The 22,387-nt window shown below is 45.9% G+C and overlaps 1 protein-coding gene across 1 annotated transcript in view; it reads right to left on the reverse strand.

Moving 5' to 3' along the window:
* Positions 1–9,375: 9,375 nt before the first annotated feature.
* The window catches only part of Tmem273 (transmembrane protein 273), a 39,450-nt gene continuing 26,438 nt past the window's right edge, over positions 9,376–22,387 (reverse strand). Inside the window, exons 3-5 of the mRNA XM_045137803.1 lie at positions 21,947–22,087; positions 20,236–20,266; positions 9,376–9,945 (exon numbers count right to left, since the gene is read on the reverse strand). Of these exons, the coding sequence (XP_044993738.1) occupies positions 9,921–9,945; positions 20,236–20,266; positions 21,947–22,087 (197 nt within the window). The 3' untranslated portion in view covers positions 9,376–9,920. The remainder of the gene's footprint in view (positions 9,946–20,235; positions 20,267–21,946; positions 22,088–22,387) is intronic.

Below are 22,387 nucleotides of genomic sequence, written 5' to 3' on the forward strand. Positions count from 1 at the left end.
GGGCTAGAGAGAGACCCTACCTTGAAAAAGAAACAAACAAAAATGTTTTGATGTTCAGGCTCCCCCATGGTAATTCACCTTTGGTGTTTTCCAACTTCTTTTTAAGTCAAGTGTAGTCATTCATATTTGCTGGGGGAAATCACTCATTTTTTTCTGTAGATTTTCAAATTTATTTCTACACAAGTGGTGATGGTTTGAATAAAAAATGTCCCCCATGGACTCATATATTTGAATCTAATTAATCGCTAGCTTGCATATTCTGTATTTTGTATTTGTTCCGTCTGGATCCATTATTCTCGGGAACAAAACTAATAACCAAATTTCTGCATATCTCCCTTATAATATAATTTCAGTAGGTACTTACATTAGTTACTATTCCTTTTTTGTTACTATTCTTGTTGCTTGTCTTGTTGACAAGACACTTGACAGAATCAACTTAAAGAGGGAAAGGTTTATTTTGGTTCACAGTTTGAGGGTACCGTCCACCACAGCAGGGAAGGCGTTGGGGCAGAAGTTTGAGGCACTGGTCATATTGCATCCACAGTTAGGAAGGAGAGAGTGATGAATGTTGGGGTTCCACTCGCTTTCTTCCTTTGATTCAGTCTAAGACCTCAACCCATGGAATGGTGCTATGCAATGTCAGGGTGGGTCTTCCCATCTTGATTAATGTAATATATAAACTCTTTCACATCATATCAAAAGATTTGTCTCACAGGTGATTCTAGAGCCAATGAAGTTGACAGTAGAGATTTGCCATCATAAACCCATTCTGTGCCAACTTGATATACAAACATGCCACTTCTAAACCATGACCTCCCACCACTTCTGCCCACAGGCTTGTATTCATTTCATTATACAAAATGAATTCAGCCCAACTTCAAAAGTCCCTATAGGGTTTAAATATATCAACACTGTTCAAAAGTCCAAAGTCTGGCTGGAGAGATGGCTTAGTGGTTAAGCACTTGCCTGGGAAGCCTAAGGACCCTGGTTTGAGGCTTGATTCCTCAGGATCCACATAAGCCAGATGCACAAGGGGGCACATGCATCTGGAGTTTGTTTGTAGTGGCTGGAGGCCCTGGAGCACCCATTCGCTTCCTCTCTCTCTCTCTCTCTCTCTCTCTCTCTCTCTCTCTCTCTCTCTCCCTCTTTTTCTCTCTGTCTGTCTCTCTCTCTCTCAAGTAAAAATAAACAAAAAAAATATTTTAAGTCCAAAGTCTTTTCTGAGACTCACAACAATTGTTTAACTGAGTATTCCTATAAAACTAATGTCACATACTTCCGACATACAATGCACAGAGTAAATATTCCAATTCTAAAAGGGAGGAGTATGAACATATCAAGGAAAGATCCAACCAAAATAAGAATGAAAGCCAGTAAGGCAAATGCTAGATACTCTAGCTCCATGTCCAGTATTAGGGGCTCATGATAGAATCATCTAGGCTCTAAGGTCTTGGGTAACCTTGCCCCTCCACTTCTGCTTCCTACAGCACATACATCCATCACAAGCCTGCTCTAGTCTATGCATGAAACTGTCCTCAGCAGACATCCCACTGTCCTGACATCTCCAACAGCCTGGGGTCTCCATTGCAATTTAAGCTTCACCTTGACAACTTCAAAACTGGCCTCTCAGGGCATCCTTGGAAGGAATTTGACACTGCCTTACATTTCTTGGCCTCCATGGTTTTCTGGAACCTGAGCACAAGCATCCATGACAACAATTTATTTTTTTTCATCTTCCATGCCTTCAAAACCAGTACCAGGTGGATGGTGTTGCCAAGTTTTGCTGTCAGCTCAAGATGTAGCCTGGCTCCCTTTGGACCACTGGGGTTTGTTGTCATTGTTTCTTTGTTTGGTTGGTTTTGTTCTATTGTATTTATTTATTTTTTCCAGGTAGAGTCTCTCCAGCCAAGGCTGATCAGGAACTCACTCTACAGTCCCAGGCTTTCCTCAAACTCAGAGCAATCCTCCTACCTATGCTTTCAAAGAGCTGGTATTAAAGGTGTGTGGCCACCATGCCTGGCTGGACCACTGTTTTATTGGCTCCTGTGTGCCTTCTAGTCAGATGCTGGAGAAATACTTCTCTAGATTGTTTTTGAGCAGGGAACCCCTTCACAACAGCACTCTTAGTTTAAGCTCCTTCCTTTCAAATGAACGTGGATTTTTCACAAGATGAATCCTTTCTCGAGTGTGGTCTCACTGTCAGGGCACCTCTCCTATTGCCTGGTGAAAAGCAGGAGGCATCCTTGTAAATGGTTCTAATATCTTAATGACTATAGCTGCTTTCTCAGCTGCCTTGTCTACACCTTTCAAGTTGCTCATGCTCTTTACCACACCAAACTTCACATTTCTATATCATCCTGCCTCACTTATTGCTTGTTCTCACTGTAGACCTCAGTAATCGCTGTGAGTAGTGACATTCTACAGCCTGAGTACTATCCTGCCTTGAGGTTGTCTTCACCAGAAGAGTTAGCCCATGACTTTTGAACTCAACTCCTTTCAAGTTCTCAATATGTGGACAGCATGTAGCCACTTTCTTTGTCAAAATTTAACACAGTCCGCCTCTAGCCCAGTTCCCAACAGAGTCCTTGTTTTCCTCTGGAACACGAAGGGCCTCCACTATCCTAATTCCTCTTATCATTCAGGTCTACCAAACTCCTACCGGAATGACTCATTAAGCTCTGATTATGGCACTCCAGGGCTTTGCTAGCCCGCAGTTTCAAACTCTTCCACATCCTTCTTACAAATCTGTATCAAAGGCTTATGAACTCCATGGCAAGTTTTATCACACAACTGGCCCCAGTCCTTGGTAACAATTTTCTGTATTTGTTTTATTTGTCATGGTGCTGTAACAACACACCTGACAGAAACAACTAAGGAAGGGAGGTTACTTTTGGCTCACAGTTTGAGGATACAGTCCACTATGGTGAGAAAAACATACTGACAGGAGCAAGAATCTGTTGGTCGCATGGAATCTACAACCAGGAAGCAGGAAAGGATGAATGCAGAAGTCCATACAGCCTAGGACCTCAGCTCAGGGAACGTTGCTGCCCACAGTAAGGGTGGATTTTCCCACCTGAATTAACCTAATCCAGAAATTCCCTCGCAAACATGCCCAGAGATTTGTCACCCATTTGACTCGACAGCCAATCAAGTTGACAATAGATATTAACCATTTCGGTACCTAAACATCCCGTTGTGAGTGTTCTAATCAATCCTGGGTCTGTGGCCCCAGGCACCTCCTCTATCCGCCTCTCACAAATCAAGCCAGACTTACTCAGACTAGCCAACCCTATGATACTCTTGCCTGGCCTCTTGATAGAGGTTTGGTGCCACGTTTCTCTTTACTCTTCTTCCGTCCAGCTGCATGTCTTCCTGTGTGGCATCTTGTGTTCCTTTCTCTTGGAGAATGTATGTAATAAATTCTTCTCTCAATGATCTTGAGCTCTGTGGTGTCGCTCGGTCATCCTTACAAACTAATATGTAGGCATAGGTCCTTCATTTGGCAAGGTGAATTATCAAAAAAATTGCCATGATTCTGGGTTTTAGGCATTATCTGTCTATTTCAGTCATCCTAGGACACAACTCCCAGTCCTTCTTTAACCGGGAAGTCACCTACACTTACCAAGTGTGTCAGGGGTCTCTGAAGAAACGGAATCAATAGGATGTGAAGATATAAAGACCATATGTCAAGGAGGTGGCTCTCATAGTATGTATTAACTCTTTGGGTGCAGTGGTAAGCTAAAGATATGGGAAGAGCTGGCTGAAACTTCAGTTCAAGTCAGAAGCTATCCCTTGCAGAATTTTCCCTTGCCCACGTGAGACCCACCCATATTATGGAAGTACATCTGTTTGATTCAAAACCCACCAATTTGAATGTATATCTCACCCACCACCTGCATGGAATCACTCAAAATAACATTGATCAAATTATCTGGTCATGTGACATACCAAACTTGACACGTGAAATTAACTATCACATTGGATCCCTCTAACTTTAAAGAATTCAAACTTCAAATTCTGACTGTCAGCCGCAGGGAAACTGCTGGGCTGAAGTCTCTGTTCAGCATTTTAGCTGTTATTATTATTATTTGCAAGTCCCTAGGCATTTCACCTGCGCATGCCCAAGTTAGGAGCCAAAGATTTTGTTTTTAATATATTTTTACTTATTTATTTGTTTTTGTTTGCAACAAAGATGGAGACATGCGCATACAGAGAGAGAAAGAGAGAGAGAGAGAGAATAGGCATGTCAGGGCCTCCAGCTATAGCAAACAAACTCCAGACACATGAGCCATTTTGTGTATCTGACTTTACTTGGTTACTGGGGAATCAAACCTGGGTCATGAGGCTTTGCAGGCAATTGTCTTAACCACTGACCCATCTCTTCAACCTCAGCAGCCAAAGGTTTAAAGGGACTTCTAAAGTAGATTTTCAGTCACTAGCTCTAAGGTTGCTTCCTTTTTGGGTTTATTCATCTAAATTCTATCCACTGTGACTGCGTTAAGAGCCACTAGTTCTACTGGTCCAGAAAGACTCTACCTCTTTCCCAAACTCTTTTGACCTAAGTGCAGTATAAACTGGATTGCATCCGCAGGAAGAGAGCTGGGCAAATATGAAGCTCATCTAGTTCTCTGCTTTCAAGGTTTATTTCCCTCTGGCTTTTCTGCCTGCTTTTTGGTCGCTCTTTTGTGCCTTTGAATGTTTTTTTTTAGTTCCTTTTGTACTGAGAGTATCATTAGTATTCGTGGGAGGTTAGAATGAGACACTACTTAGTCATTGCCGGTTTTAGAATCCCTCATTTCTCTTAAAGTGTTCTGAAATTTCCAAGCAAATAAATATTTTTGTTCTAGCATTTAAACAATTGTGTGTGTGTGTGTGAGAGAGAGAGAGAGAAAGAGAGGGTCAAATTCAGCATCTGTACATGATAAACTCGGCTGCAATCCCAGACCATATTTAGAATTTTAAGTTTTGACTTTTTTGTAGTCAGTTGGTGAAGAGTGCATCACTTCAGCCCTTTGCCATGTGTTGAGATATTTTGTTGCTTCCTTGAGACCTACTTAATGGGAATTATAGCCTTAGGATGTTGGTACTGGGAGAGGAGAGTTCAAGGCCTCTCTGTGTGTTCCCCTGCCGGGTCTATCATGTTTACTATATTTCAGAGTCCTGGATCAGGTGCATAATGCTCCCACTGTGTCACCCTCTAAGAGTGCTGTGTCCCAAGTACTCTGTACCTTGTCAAGCTTTTTTATTTATTTTTATTTTTAGAGAGAGAGAGAGAGAATTGGTACACCAGGGCCTCAGCCACTGAAATTGAACTCCAGATGCTTGCACCACCTAGTGGGCATGTGCGACCTCGTGTCTATAACCCCAGAACGCAGGAGACCGTAGTGAGGTTGTTGTCTGGGTGGGGTAATCTCTTCCTTTGAACATTTTGTTCTTCTATCTTGGCTCATTGAGTTCTACCATGAGAAGCCAAATGCTAGCAGCAGCCTCATTTGCGCCCCCCCCCCCAGGCAGTTCTCTGTCCTTTTCTTTTTTCTTTTTATTTTTCAAGGTAGTGTCTCCCTTTAGTTCAGGTTGACCTGGAATTCGCTATGTAGTCTCAAACTGTCCTTAAACTCACAGAGATCTTCCCACCTTTGCCTCTAGAGTGCTGGGATTCAAGGCATGTGCCACCACCCCGGCTTCTCTGTCTTTTTCTTTCCTTCTTTCTTTCTTTCTTTTCTTTCCTTCCTTCCTTTTTTCCTTCCTTCCTTCCTTCCTTCCTTCCTTCCTTCCTTTCTTTCTTCCTTCCTTTCTTTTTTTCTTTCTTTCTTTCTATCTATCCATCTTTCTTTCTTTCTCCCTTTTTCTACAAAACCAGCCATTATTTCATTCTAGAATACATCATCTCAGTGAGAATGAAAAGCTGTTGTAAGCACATACTGCTAGTATATTTTAAAAGGCTGAAATCTTAACGAGTAGTCAACTTCATCAGACAAGAGATCACAAGTTGCTTAGGCCGAAAAAAACTTAACCTGGCTCAACAGTTTGCTCTCAACTTTCTACATACACTGTGTGCCGAGAGTGTCTGGACAATCCAGCCCACTTTCCCACAGTTATGTAGGAAGTACAAAGTTCTTTGCTAGCAAAGCAAGAAGTGCAAGGTCTTAATCCTCTAAAATTGTCCTTGAGTTTTGGGGTGCAGTGGGCTTGGCATTTATCTCTTTCTTTTTAAGGTATGCTTCTGCAGCTCTGCAAAGGTTGCCTCTCTTTTCTGCTATGCCCTCTTCTTGGTTCTGTGTATTCTTTTCTAGAACATTTATCAGATAAATATTAAAGATTCCAGGACTTTCTTCTACTTCTCTGAACTTGCATCTCACTAGTCACTTATTCTTTCTGCAATTTACTTTCTGAAGGATGCAACCAATTTCACCAATACAGACAGTGAAATGGCCCATAACGGCAGGGCCTTTTCTGACCCTAGACTTCCCAGCCCACTGTCCCTGCAGTCCCAACCCTGAGCACCAGGCTTTCTGCATGCTTCCTTAGCTTTGCCATGGTCTTTCTACTTGTCGCATTGGTGTGATGGGGAGATTTAGTGCCAGGCTAAGAGGCTACTGTGCAGGTGGTTAGGATTATCTATCTATCTATCTATCTATCTATCTATCTATCTATCTACCTACCTATCTATTATCTATCTATCTATCTATCTATCTATCCATCCATACATACATCTATGCATCTATCCATCTATCAATCTATCCATCCATTTATCCATCTATCCATCCATCTATCATCTATTTATCCATCCAACTATATATCTCTCCATCTATCTATATATTCATCTATCTATCCATCCACCTATGTATACATCTATTTAGCCATCTATCTATCCATTTATCTATCTGTTTATCATCTATCTACCACTATCTATCTATTCAGCCCCCTGCCCCTCCTAGTGTCTAGATAAGCGACAAGGACCCAGCTGCTGACCACTCTGTGTCCTCACATCTCAGGTCCCCATGAGTCAATAGCTCCTGACCCTGGCAGTGGGCTAAGCATTCCTCTTCTTGCCTCTCCTCATCAAGACTTGCTACCCAGACATCTCCTCCTCCTCCTCCTCAAAGTCTCCTGCCAAACCCATCCACCCTTTGCATGTTTCTGCCCCACTCCATCCTTGGTCGCACACCCCCGACTCACTTGGACTGGAACAAGGATACTGAGGTAAAGTGACATGTTGTGACTCATTTGGCCATCAGAATCAACCTTGGTATTTCCATCTCCATCTGCCTATCCTGTCTGTGTCAGCCATTTCTAGCTTATGGGTGTCTGTAATAACTTCTACAAAGCCATACATGTGTCTAGAATTGCATGTGCACCTTTCCATACTTGTGTGTATGTATGTAAGTATGAGTGTATGTGTGTGTATGGGTGTGCATGTGCCACAGTACAGGTGTACAAATTCAAGGTGTCCATTCTTCCTCCTTTTCAAGGACAAGGTCTCTCATTGCTTTGCTCCTACAGTGAGCCAGGCTAGGGGACACCAAACTTCAGGATTCTCCTGATTCAACCACTCCCATTGCCATCACTATGTTGGGATCGCAGACACTTGTGTCACGTTGCATCCTGCAATATGTGGGTGCTGGGGAGAACGATAGCAATGGGTTGACAGGCTTGCAAGTCTTTAACCGCTGACCCATCTTCCCACCCCCACATTTGTGTACTTTTAGTGTAGTGAAGAATATAGATATGTATACATTTATTTAATTTTCACTGAAACTTAAATAGCCATTAGCAGCATCTTTCATTTGTAAATAGATTGTTATGCCTCTAGATGATTTTTAATGTGCTTATCTTGCCAAATACCCCTCTTGCAGTTTCCTTTCTCTTCCTCCAGGCAAAATCCTGGAGGCCTCAAACCACAGCTAGTCTCCGGCTGGCTAGTGCCACCTGCTGCTCACTTAGTCCCTGCAGGGTCCCCTTCCTGACGCTTGGAAGCCACTGTGTCCTCTCTGAACATGGTCTTCTCTGTGTTGTGGGAGTTTGCAGAGGGCTGCATGTCACCTGGGGCAGGAAGGCAAGAGTTATCCCAGCCCTGGCATCTACTAACATGCTCTCAAATGTCAGGATGAGGCAACCAGATTCCAATGGCCTGAGCCCAAGATATTGTTAACAACAGATACAGTGATTCACTGTGGCTGCTCCCAAGAACGTCTAAAAGTTGTGAACGTTGGAGACCTATCCTTGAGAGCTTTTCTCGTAAAGGGGCTATCAAGGATAGAATCAGAACTTCCAGACAAAAGCCACTGGACTCAGATTTGGGGAATAAATGAAGGAGTCATCATTGCCTAGGATCCCCAAGCCTAGGACATCAGCCTCTTTCCACCTGAGTAGAGAGCTCTTTTACGCACAGGCAGGTGTAACATAAGGGCATTTCAGTCAAGAAAGGACTTCACATATGACAATGGACCCATAAGCTTGTATCACCCGGTGACATTATAGCTGTCTTTGTGTGAGGTCACTATGTGGTGCTCACCCAATGATGAAAGCAGCAAATGAGGCCTTTTGTAGCATGCGTCCCAGTCATTAGTGTCACGTGACTGTACTTCTCTATGTTCTTCACGTACGAGCTTCCATGTGTGGTAAGGAGTGGAGAAAATTTAAGTCTGGAAAACTTACCACTAGGCACGGTGGTGGAGAGGAGCCTCTGCCGGGTTGTGGGGAGAGAACGCAGAACATGAACCAAGAACCTGGAGCCTTGCACCTTCAGTTCACAAGTGACTCCACCATTCACAAACCAGGTGTCTTAATTAAAACGCGGCTAAAAGAAACAAATCAATTAACAGATCCCTTACATCATGCTTTATTCTATTTCACACCCAGAAAATTGCTTATGAGCATCACGTTACCGCTTTAGGTGATCAGTTAACAGAGGCTGTTAATGAACGGCATCGTTATCAAGTCAGACAAGAGACACTCTGGGAATCCACCCAAATTATTGTGCCACAGCGTGTTGTTTTGAAATATAGCTCAGCCCCCCTCACACATAAGGAGGGTAACCCAATCCAAGGAGAAATGGTCCCCATAGCCACTAGGATCTCCGCAGGATGGAAAGGTAGTCTTTCATGATGTAACCTCAGAAACATAGAAGTCATAGAATTAATAAGCAAGGTGAAGAAGACGTTCACAGAGCCCGGGCCCACAGGCTTGGACTAATGATGACAATGGTAGTTTTCCTGAGGCTCTGTCGGCTGTGTGTCTTCCATGCACATTGCAATAATCACCATATGAAGAAAACAGTAATAGCTTACATTCACGTAGCTCTTCACAAGGCCCTGCACCTGTTTCCTTACTGGATCCTCTCTGCTGGCCTAGTTCACAGCTGTCAAATGTCCTCTCTCTCATTCAACCAAGGCCACCGTGTCCCCCTCCGAAAGTCAGCCTTCCATTGATAGCACGGGCGCTGTCCACCCCCCACCGACACCCTCACCACGTTTCTTTACTGTGAGATTCTTCCGGCAGCCGAGGATGTGAGGGCAGAAATGCCAAACTGTTTTGTTGTAAGACAGCAGTGCTGAGGTTTCGTTGCCATTCTGCAAGCACTAGCTGCAGGTGGACTTGGCTAATATGGCCACAATGCCGTGGAAGTAACAAAGACAGCTCTCACATGGTGACTCCAGCCAGGCAAATATGGATCATGGTCTCCCCTTTCCCTCCTGCTAACTGGCAGGCTCCTTCTGTACAGAAGTTCTTGCAGAAGAGGACTGACATTTTCCCTCCGGGCAGATGCACGAGCTGCCGACTCTCATATTTGCTCCATGCTGAATCCACGTGAAGGTCCGTCAGCAGTCTTGCGTGTTGAAATCCAAAGCACTCTATGGCTATAACTGTGGGTAGTTGGTTTCCTAGACAGCTGAACCTCTTCTGATGCAGCTGGCTGCTCACAGCTCAATCACCTGGGCTTCTCTGGAAAAGAAGAGAAACATCTGGAAGATCCACGGACAGAGCAGCTATGCACTAACAGCTCATGTGTTTATGCAACACAATAAGCAGGTGTTAAGAATTCACCAGTGCTTGCCAGAAAGGTGGGGCATCTCCTTAAACAACACAGAAAGCTGGCTGGAGTCAGTGGTTTCTAGGTAAAGGTAGCTCTCAACCCTGAGATTGTTTCTGCCTGTAAACCTCAGGGACACAAATCCTTATCCCCTGTGATACAGGGGAGGGGACCTCAGGCATTTCTAGGAGAAATGTCACTGTCTATACTTAAAGAATATGTGTACGTCTGAGCAGATGTAAAGAGGAACACAGTAGAGAGATCTGTGGGAATGTAAGAGAAGTTGGTACTTTCAGGGCTGGAGAGATGGCTCTACAGTTAAGGCACTTTCCTGCAAAGCCTAAGAACCCATATTTGATTCTCCAGATCCCAAGTAAGCCAGACACACGGGGTGATGCAAGTACACAGGGTCACACATGTGTACAAGATGGTGCACACAACTGGAGTTCAATTGTGGTGGCTGGAGGCCCTTGTGCACCAATTGTTTCTCTCTCTCTCTCTTGCACATGCTCTCTCATAAAACATTTACAAAAATAAAAATGATACTTTGAGCTCTTAACTAAAAATTGTTACCTAGTATAACTGCATGTATAGGAGGGAAGACAGGATTTTTTTCCTTTTTTTTTTCCCCCAAGGTAGGGTCTCACTCTAGCCCAGGCTGACCTGGAATTCACTATATAGTCTCAGGGTGGCCTCGAACTCACAGTGATCCTCCAACCTCTGCCTCCTGAGGGCTTGGATTAAAGGCAAGTGCCACCACGCTCGGTGAGATTTTTTTTTTTAAGAAAAAGAGGAACACAGAAGAAAAATGAAGTCATCGTACAACAATCTGATACAATACAGCTTGAGCTGGATGCTGGGGTGAGAAGTTCTAGGCTAAGATGACCCTGGTCTAGGGGCACCATCTCCATACACAGGCAGAATCCACATAACATCCCAGTGTCACGTAAGCAGTAACTCGTTTCTGCTCGCTGTGACTGTTGCGTAACTGTAAGTACCATCCATTCAGCACGATCTCCGGTTGTCTGGCACCTCCACATAGGAGGAGAGGGAACAGCAGCAGGAGGACAGAGCAGACAGGAGCGTGCCTGGTGTGAGCCAAGTCTACAGCCATAAAACAGGAGCGCATCACTACCTAGCCTGTGCTTGAGAGTCAAGTTCAAGGCTCTGGAGTCCAGTGGTGAAAAAGCCAACACAGAAGATGGCTAAGCTGGGAAAAAAGAAAGGCATGGGAAGGACGAGAGAAGGACGTGGGGGCGGGGAGATAGGATCAAGGAACATTATAAACAAGTCTGAAGATGTCATAAGGAAATCTATGCTTGTGTAAAATTAGTATACACTAATAAAAGCATCAAAAAGAGAAACATGGTGAAGGGACTGAAGTGAGGAAGGATCCCAAGAGAGGGTTGCCATCTCTGGCACATGTTTGTGCCTCTCCCTTAAAGGACGGTGACCCAGGAGAATGTACATTAATGTAGTCCAGGCCCCTAGGGGCTGAGCACAGAGTGCATCCCTTCTATTACTTTTACTTATTTATTTTTTCTTGAGGTAGGGTCTCACTCTAGCCCAGGCTGACCTGGAATCCATTATGTAGTCTCAGAGTGGCTTCAAACTCAAGGCCATCCTCCTACCTCTGCCTCTCGAGTGCTGGGACCAAAGTCTTGTGCCATTACGCCCAGCTCCCTTCTATTTCTCTTACAAACCCCAAGTTAAAAGGTCCCATCAGGGGTGTAGCAGACAGCCTCAGGCTGCTGGGATGAACCTCCAGACCAGACACAGTTTATGGGAGGGAAAAAGGGATTTATTGAGGCTTACAGATCCAGGGGAAGTTCCATCATGGCAAAAACATGAAAAGCCTACCACCAAAAAAGCAAGATCTGCCAGGCCACACAGGAACCCACGCAGGACCCAGGCACTTAGCTTATCTTGGGTTGGACTTCAGATCCACCCCCACATCTCAGAGCTGGACCCTAGGATCTGCCCACAATGACACCTCCTCTAGGCAGGCAGCTGGAAATCCAAGAAGATTTAACAAAACTCCTGACTCTTATTGGTGGGGGTCATCCATCCAAACTACCACAAGGGGTTAAAGAAGGAATCTGAAGTGGCAGGAGCTAGCCAGCATTTGTATGGACCAGCAACCGAGAAGGAAGTCCCTGAGAAACCTGATCTGGGGACGTGGCCTCTGCTGAGCAGCTTCATGGTTGAGATTCTTTTTCTTTTTCTAAATATTTTATTTTTATTTATTCATTTGAGAGAGAGAGAGATACAGAAATAGGCAGGGAGAGAGAGAGAGAGAGAGAGAGAGAGAGAGAGAGAGAGTGAGAATGGGTGTGCCAGGACCTCCAGCCACTGCAAACGAACTCCAGATGCATGTGCACCCTTGTGCATCTGGCTTCTGTGGGTCCTGGGGAATTGAACCTGGGAATTGGCTTTGCAGGCAAGCGCCTTAACCACTAAGCCATCTCTCCAGCCCCATGGTTCAGATTCTTCTCTGACAGGCAATGATGATCTGGGGACAGGTGTATCACCAGCCTCCAGGCCCAACCTACGGTGACAGGCAATCTGGGAAACTGTGGAGGAAGCATCGGCGGCCTGGAGAAGCAGATGAGCTTCAACGCATGACTCTCTGGGATGCCATCAGGGGAAAAAGCCAGAAATTGTGGATGCTGTAGAATTACAGTATCTGTTACACCCAACGATTCCACCACATTCTCCTCTAATCATATAGGCCAATAAGAGAAGGAAAAGAAGATAAATAAAACCATTATACACCACATAGTGAATTCCAGGTCAGCCTGAGCTAGAGTGAGATGCTTCTTCAAAAAACCAAGAGAAGAAAGTCTCAGAGCATTAATTATTGTTTTAAAAATAGGAATGGGGCCGGGTGTGGTGGTGCACGCCATTAATCACAGCACTTGAGAGGCAGACATAGGAGAATCACCATGAGTTCAAGGCCACCCTTAGACTACATAGTGAATTCCAGGTCAGCCTGGGCTAGAGTGAGACCCTACCTCGGGGAAAAAAAAAACAAAAAAAAACGGAATGAGCTTTATATTGTCACAAACCTTTAAGTGACAGGGAAGTGGCCCTGCAGAGCAGCTTCATTAGTGGTTAGTCTCTAACAGGTCCATCCTAAAGCTAGCTTCACTCAGTGGGCACTACCAGTGGGTCCCCCATCAAGGTGATAAGACACAAGGCAAGTAATATGTAACAGTTTAAGCCAAAGTCAATCAGACAGGAAGAAACAATTAGAGGCATATGAACTGGAAAGGGAGGTATGCATTTTGGCAAATGACATGAAAACTCCAAGGATAAAACCGATACAAATTATGAAACCATCCACTAAAGTAGCCCCTGTAGGACTCAACGGCCAGGTCAGGGAGCAATGGGACCTTTCAAGAACACAAAGCAGGTAGGATTTAACTTAGCAAATGCTGTAGTCACTTTCTCACTTGACCAGAAGCAACTTTTGGGAGGAAAGAACTTATTTTAGGCTTACAGATTCCAGGGGAAGCTTGCTCATGGTGGAAGAAACCGATTTCCTTCATCACAGCGACAACATCACATGACTCTCTAGGCTGGAATCACTGTGGTGACAACGGCCAGGATCAGCAAGCACGAGCTGACTCTAAACACACGGTCAGGGCTGTATTCAAGGTCCGCCTCCAGACACACGCCTCCTCCAGCAGGGCTCCACTTGCTGGAGACTAATCTCCAGCTTAATGAAAAATACCTGAGGCAAAGTCAGGCATGGTGGTGCACGCCTTTAATCCCAGCACTTGGGAGGCAGAGGTAGGAGGATCGCCATGAGTTCAAGGCCACCCTGAGACTCCATAGTGAATTCCAGATCAGCCTGGGCTAGAGTGAGACCCTACTTCAAAAAACCAAAAAAAAAAAAAAAAAAGAAAATCTGAGACTATGGGACCATTCACATTCAAACCGCCACAACAAGAAAGGTTAATAAGCTCTCCTTGAAGCACATGAAAATACAACTGCAACTTGGCCACAGAGAAGAAAGGAATCCTGCCATTTGCAAGAAAATAGGTGGAGCAGGACAGCATTATGTTCAAGTGAGATACACATACAAGGGTAATAGCACATATTCTCTCACATGCGTGGATGGATGTTTGAGAAAGGACCACCCAAACACCAAATTGTAATGACTGGATATGGGGACAGAGGACAGATTTGATCCATAACCTGCTTTATGCATGAACTGAGACAACATACTGAGCCCCACCAGTATCTGTGGTTAGTTGGTTAATCAAAAATAAAATGTCTTTTCCAGAGATTTCTAGTTGACATCATCAATTGAATGTGTACAGGCACAATATAGCCCCAGGAAAAATATCAAGACATTTGTTTCTATAGAAAGATTCTGAAGTTGACTCTCATATGAAAAATAAATAGGCAGGGATATGTGTGTGTGTGTGTGTGTGTGTCTGTGTATACATATATATATATACACACATACACACACATATATATACAGAGACACACACACCACACACACAGAGGGAGAGAGAGAGAGAATAGAGTAGCCGATGCACCCCTGAAAAGGAAGCACAAAGTGGGTGTGTTGGCATGTGAAACCCAGCCATACCAGATGGCACAACCCACCCTGAATCTCCCACCAGCCACGGTGTGGAACTAGCCCCTGTATAAAGAGAACTAGCAAGGTCCAGGAATATCCAAGTACATACACACGCCAGAATCACGATGCAGCTGGCAAGCCAAGCGATGAGAGAGCTGGACGGGCCTGCCGTGTGCATGCCTCTGAGACAGGGACTCGCTGTATATCCCGCAAGCCTTCCCCCGCCTCTCCAGTGCTACGCATGTGCCACGAGACCCAGAGATATTTTTTTCAAGCATCGAATTGAAACAATAAGGTTGCCATTTGGGGACAAAACATCAAATTTTATCTATAGATCATAAAACTCACCAAAGAGATCCAAGTAAAAAAATGAAACCTGGAATGAAGAAATGACTTAGTGATTAAGGTGCTTGTCTGCAAAGCCTAAGGACCTATGTTTGACTCTCTAGATCCCACGTAAGGCAGATGCAGAGTGATGCAAGCACACAGGGTCACGTGTGCACACAAGGAGCATACACTTCTGGAGTTTGACTGCATTGGCTAGAGGCCCTGGTGCCCAATCTCTCTCTCTCATAATTAAAAATTTAGGCCTGGAGAGATGGCTTAGTGGTTAAGTGCTTGCCTGTGAAGCCTAAGAACCCCGGTTCAAGGCTTGATTCCCCAGGACCCACGTTAGCCAGATGCACAAGGGGGCGCACGCGTCTGGAGTTCGTTTGCAGTGGCTGGAAGCCCTGGTGCACCCATTCTATCTCTCTCTCTCTCTCTCTCTCTCTCTCTCTCTCTCTCTCTCTCTCTCTCTGTTGCTCTCAAATAAATAAAAGTAAACAAAAAATATGAAAGATGAAGCCTTACAAATACTACAAAATATTCTGCACATGTATGTACATACATATGAAATTCAGCCTTATGAAATTATTGTTTGCATATCAATATTAAAATTGAATGGATTACTGTAAAAGAATCATAGGAAAGATAAGCAGGAATTTGGTGGCAGTGACCTTGGAGCAGCTGGGTTGGGGGGTACAGTGTGCATTGACAATTCTGGGCAGCAGAATTCTCTGCCTTTTTCCATTTGTACAGCCCCATCACCCCAGCCATGCACATGTTTTATATGTTCAAAAGAAAAATTAAAAGGTTGTAAAGAGAACTATTAAGATAACCTATGCCCTGAAATGGGTATTTCTAATTTTATATCAAGTGGATAGCGTCAGCCACACTGAAAAAAAAAAAATTATTTACTTGAACACAATGCTCTGGGCTGTATCCACACAGTTGGCTAATTCTAAGGGCAAAAGGCAGTGCAAAGAATTCTTCGCTTTTGTGGAGCCGGCTTGTAGTTGGGCAGTGCTGTAATTCTTCAGGGATTGTGTGTGTGAGAAGATAGAGCAATTCAGTGAGAATTTTGATATGTGAAGAAGCTAGGTTTCCACTCTGGAGGGTGAGAGATAGAAACATGAGATGAGGAAACTTGTGTTTGGTATTTAAATATGTACTTTTTTTGTTGTTTGTTTGTTTTGTTTTTTGAGGTAGGATATCACTCTGGCCTAGGCTGACCTGGAATTCACTATGTAGTCTCAGGGTGGCCTAGAACTCACAGTGATCCTGCTACTTCTGCCTCCCAAGTGCTGGGATTAAAGGCGCGTGCCACCATGCCCGGTTCAATGTCACTTCTTGACTCTGTTCTCTGAATGAGCTTAGGAAAAATGACATGCTAGTGGATATGAGCACACAGTGTCAGACCTTGGTTTCTAAAATCACCCTTAAGTAGAAGGAAAGACAGAAAGAAAAAAAGAAAGAAAGAAAAAAAAGAAACAAACAAACAAAGAGAGAAAGAAAGGAAGGAAGGAAGGAAGGAAGGGGAAAAAAAGAAAAGAAAAGAAAATGAGGGCTGGAGAGATGTCTCAGAAGTTAAAAGCACTTGCTTGCAAAACCCGCTAGTCCAGATTTGATTCCCAGGTACCCATGGAAAGCCAGATGCACAAAGTGGTGAATGCATCTCAAGTTCATCTGCAGGGATAAGAGGACTTGATAGGTCCATTCTCATTCATTCTCTCTCCTTCTTTCTCTCCCTCCCTCCTTCTTTCTCCTCTCTCTTCTCTCTCTCAAGTAAATAAATATTTTAAAAATAATAGAAATTGAGAAGGGGATGACAGATCAAGAGCCCAGGATACTGTGTTGTGTCAGAAGCCAGGGAAATGTCCCGAGACAATGGGGTTCTGTCACAGGGTCCCACTTGTCACCCAAAAGTGCCTTGCACTGGACAATTGTGGGGGCAATTTGAGCATCCAAGACCCCTTATGGTAACAAATGAAAATGCACTGAGATCTGCAGTAGCAGAACTCAGCAAGCAGAGGAAGAAAACGGTTATGGGTAAAAATATTCCCCTCCCCTCAAAAGAGTGACAGCTATTAAACGTGACCACTAATAGAAATAACTGACACAGGCTTGGGTCATGAGACCAGATATAAAATCAGAGGGTAAGGAATGGTTGGGGTTCAGGAAATGTTCACATGGTCTCAAGGCACCAGCCCTTAAATTGTCGGCTAATGCTGCCATTGCAAGAGGACACTGCAATCCCACCGTGCGGACACAGAAAGCCCCTTCCTCAGACAAGCCTTCAAAGCAAGCATCACCAACTGAGTCATGCTGCAGTTAGCCTGGCCCCTCCTGACACAATGCAACAAGAATGCGATGTCACCTCTGAGGTTCTCGTGATAAGAAATTTCAGTCCAAATCTACCCAGGAGATAACGTTAGACAAATCCTGAAAAGAGAATGTTACACAATGCTTGGCTTAGTCATTCAAAATTGCTAAGGCTGTGGTGACAGAAAGATAGACAGGTTGCTCAGCACTAAAAGAGACTTGAAAAAAAAATCAAATAAATCAAATACAAATATTGCGTTGGATGAATACAATAATTTATATGGATGGGTGTGTACTTTATTTATTTTTTGACAGAGTCTAAATAGCCCTGGCTTCAAACCGCTGATCTTCCTGCCTCAGCCTCCACATTGGAATTACAAATATCTATCTGTCACCACACCTGGCCCAAAGGATGACTTTTCAAGGATAGGAGAAATTCAAATGTATACTGAACAGTGCACGGCGTAGCTGCACGTGCATTAACCTTTTCAGAAGTACTGTGATTGCACAGCGATTATGCGGCGGATACTTGACAACATATTTAGGGGTGAAATATCATTGCTATACTGATTTTCGAGTCCCCGAAAGAAAGAACAATTCTGTGTATAGAGAGAAAATGGCAGGAGTGAAGTGTCCACAGAGCCAGACGCAGGGGGTGAATATTCTGTTGGCAGCTTTCAAGTTTTCTGTGGGTTTGAAGTTGTTTCGAATAGAAAGAGGTTGGAAGGGAGGACAGGAGATGATCTCAGGCCTTGGATCCTAGTCAGCTGGATTGTGAGCCTGGGTACACGGCACCCTGGGCACCGAGGCTGTAGGAGAGATGGGGCGAAGTGAGCTAGAGAACATAGATCCTGCACCAGCCATGCAGATAAACCCGAGTAGAGTTCATGCAACAGGGGACCCCAAGATCCTACCCCTCCCCCCCCCCCGATCTGAGCAAGCAGGCTCTGTCTGTTCTGAGACATCAGAACAGGGCTAAGAAGCAAACAGTCAAAGTTGGAGGGCAGAGAAAGGTTTTGGAATTTTTGTTCACCAAATGGACAGACCTGGCTAACAGATTGGCCACTGGCAAAAGGAAGGTTGTGTGTGGGGGGCGGGGGGATGAATTCTACTTTTGCTAAAACTGGGTTTTCTCAGCTCTGGTTGGGCAAATGCTCACAGCTTCACTGTGTCTCACCCCAGGGGGAACTTTCTAGCGTCTCAGAGGGATGCTGGCACAGCACCAGGGCTCTAGGCAGTGTCCAGCACTCCCTGGCAGAGTAGAACAGAGCCACGCTCACCATGGAGTGGGGACAGTCTTCCCTCCTATTGCGGAGCTGAGAAACAGAGCAGTCTGCCGTTAGCTGTGCCTGGGGCAGAACGCACAGGAAGTGAGCTGCTGAGACGCACGCTCTCTTCTGCCTTCGTTCCTCTGTACTCCCTTTCCACTCGCCCAGCTTCCATCCTGCCTCCCCTGACTCCATCTAGTGTTAGTTTGGGAAACCTGAACTGTGACTCTCTGTTAGGCAGTCCCTTCAAGCCTGCCTTGCCTCCTGCCCCTCTTTCTCAGCACATGGCTCTTGAAGGCTTTTTATTTTTTGGAATGCAACCTTCTTGCCTCCCCTGATCCTGATGCCTCAAAGGAATCCAGGACTTTGACAACTTTTCTGTCTGCCTCCACCTGGCCCAGCTCCAACAGAGGTTCACAGTGCACCTGATCGGCTAAGGGGGCCTCTAGCAGGGCTCCCCTGTTTTTAACTGCCCCTTCTTCCTGTCATCACAGGGAGTATAAGGACAACTGTTCCATCCCTTTCTGACCAGCATTCGTCTGCACTGGGTAAGAAGCCTGGGGGTGAGTTCAGACGAATTCTCTTCAACCTCTGCCCCGGCCTCAGCTAGAGCGTTTGCACTATCACTCTGCTCCCCCTCTTGGCCCGTGCTTTCCACAGTTTGGCCACCCATACCCTCGCATGCGAGGATTCCCGTGCCCACGTGAGCTGCTCTTCACCTTCTACCTGCACACCAACACACCCTGCTTCACAGCAGGCTGTGCGAACCTCGGCACCCCCAGGGCACACAGCCCCACAATGACAGTAAAGCGGACACAGAAAGGACATGAGAGGCGGGCTTGCAAATATCCAGGCACAGAGCATTTTGGTGACAGAAAAGAGCTGAATGCAGAGTCTGAGGCAGGCTGCCCATGGAGGACCCAGGCTTAATGCAAAAGCAGAGTTGGCGGGATGCCAGTGGGCAAACCAGCTAACCTGGGACAGACTGTGAGTGTCCTCCCAAGCTAGTCAAAACTGCGGACTTTATTCTTTTATTGCTTTTTTTTTAATTTTTATTATTTATTTATTTGAGAGCGACCGACACAGAGAGAAAGACAGGTAGAGGGAGAGAGAGAGAATGGGCGCGCCAGGGCTTCCAGCCTCTGCAAACGAACTCCAGATGCGTGCGCCCCCTTGTGCATCTGGCTAACGTGGGACCTGGGGAACCGAGCCTCGAACCGGGTCCTTAGGCTTCACAGGCAAGCGTTTAACCGCTAAGCCATCTCTCCAGCCCTCTTTTATTGCTTTTTTTTTTTTTTTTGTCTTTTTGAGGTAGGGTCTCACTGTAGCCCAGGCTGACTTGATACTCACTGTGGAATCTCAGGGTGGCCTTGAACTCACAGTGATCCTCCTGCCTCTGCCTCTGGGATTAAAGGCATGCGTGTGCCACCACGCCGGGTGACTTTATTTATTCTGAGGGATGGTCTTGAGCAGAGTTTGGGCCATCTATGCGCAAGGCACATCTGAGTTCCTTGGGCTACTGTACCTGGTGACCCCCCACTCTCGTGTCCCATGGACCCAAAGAAGGGGGAAGTGTGGCTCGAGGCATGGGTGCCCTGTAGACTGCTGGAGGAAGCTGGGCTGACAGCAAAGCAATGGAATGGCTGTGGAGGGAGGGAAACCATCTCACACTGATGAGCCCGTGGGTACCTTACCGTGAGGCCATCTTCTTCCGCACCATGGGGTCTAAACAGAGAAAGCGGGACATTAGCAAGGTCACAATACTTACAACCTCTGGTATTGCTCATCTGATGCCCTTCTAGCAGATTCCAGGGGTCAAAGCTGGCAGGAGGCAGGATGAGAAACTCTGGGTTGGAGGCTCGCTGCAAAGTGGCTTGAGGCCACTTTGGGGACATCACTTGCATTGTCCTTAGAGCTTTTCTCTGCTCAGGTGATGTACTTAAGCACTCCTTGCTGGCATATAGATTAGAACGAGCCATCCCTAGAGTCTCCCTCTATCCTCCCCACCCCCACCTCACCTCCACCTGCAGCCTGAGTCTCCCTTAGGGGCTGCAGTCCTGGGGAGATCTAGGACCAGGCTACTGTGACATGAAAAAGCTGTCTCCTGTCCCTTGCCGTACACCATCAAGGATTGGCAAACGTGGATGACCAGTGAAGCCCCTCATGGACGTGCCTGTGTCTTCCTAAGTCTTCTTCCAGCCCCACCACCCCCTCCCAGTCATGGGTGAATCTTCCAGGAAAGCAGTTTCTCCTCATCCTCAGAACCACCATCCCCCCGACCAGGAAAACCACCTCAGCTTGGCCTCGAGAGTCTTATACCGCAGAGGCTGTTTTGTGGGCAACCTTGAGAGAAAGGGGTGTAAATCAGTGCTGCATTTTGCTATAATAGCTCACTGACTGCCCGGACTCAGCTAGGGAAGCCCTTCCTTGCAGTGCCCAGCATCGCCTCGCCCACTGCGGGTCACGTGATCCCAGCACTGTGTGGGTATCTGGGAGCCCTTGGCCCTGCTTTGGGTGGGACCTGCCGCTCACAGCATCAACAGCACCTCCCATGTCCACCTGTGCTCAGGACTACCTCGGGACCTCCTGGGATCAATTTTATCTGATCACATCATCAGAACAAGAAAACGGAACTTTCTGATCTTATTGGCTTTCTCCAGAGCCTCTAATTCTCAGGAAGACCAAGAACAAATGAATAGAAAAGCGTAGAGAGGGACAGTGTCAGAGAGTGAGGGTCACACTCCAGGAGATGCAGAGGAAAGCCATTTTCTACTCTGTAGAAGCCTGCTGGCCCCTGTACTTATGGGTTTTATTGCTTATTACTGTCCATTGTTATGGGGCTGCCTTCAGTGTCTCATACTGGGTGACATCTGTGACAGTTGGAGTCTGGAATGATCCCAATAGCCCATGCATTCAAGGCTCATTCCCAGCCCATGTGGCACTATTTGGAGGTGGTGGGATTTTTTTTAAGGTGGAGGCCTAGTGGGAGGTCTTGGAGATGCATATGCCCTGTGAGGCGAGTCCCTGAGGTGGGGAGGTAGGTGCTGTGCAGAAAGAAGGATGTACAAGTGAAGACCGAGCCCACAGTTAACAGCATGGGGTACTGAAGGTTCTAGAGCTGCCCCATCAGGAATGGGAATCCTGGACAGGAAAACCATGGGACCCCCGTCTTCCTCTTTCACAGAGGAACCGGCTTCCTCCATGGGATACTGTGCCACCACAGGCCCCAAAGCAGCAAGGCCAGTAGAACACAGACAGGAACTCTAAAACTGTGAGCCAAAGTAAACCTTTCCTCTTTTTAAGTTGATTGGCTCAGATATTTCATCACAGCAACAGAAAGCTGACTAACACACAGTCTTTCCTCACACAGGGCGGAGCTGGGTCCGTGTGCCATGGATTCCTTACCACTGAAGCCTAGGGGGACGCTCCTCTGGTCTGAAGAGTCATTGTCAGACAAGTGCTTCCGGATCATACAGATCTTCAGGGCCAGGAAAACTGCAGAGATGGCGATGCCCAAAGCAGTCCCAATGAGGGCATATTTGAAATCTGAAGAGCGGGAAGTGATTGAACTTCAGATAGGGTTGCCACCCTGCAGGGGCCTTCTACGGCTCTAGGTAAAGTCCAGAGTCCTACGCCTGGATGCTGACATCCCCCAAGTCAACTTGTTGTGCCAGCCTCCCTCTTTAATCTCCTAGCCCTTCCCGGGTCCTTGGAACCCCATCCCTGGCCCCTCCAGTTGTGAGAATTATTTCTACCTTTCAAGGGTCTTTCAAGATCAGCTGCTAGCCATCCCCCCCCCCCGGGCCCCAGACCTAGGCGGTAGGTAGCTTACTTTTCTGGCCTCCT

The sequence above is a fragment of the Jaculus jaculus genome, chromosome 18 (assembly GCF_020740685.1).
Source record: "Jaculus jaculus isolate mJacJac1 chromosome 18, mJacJac1.mat.Y.cur, whole genome shotgun sequence".
NCBI lineage: Eukaryota > Metazoa > Chordata > Mammalia > Rodentia > Dipodidae > Jaculus > Jaculus jaculus.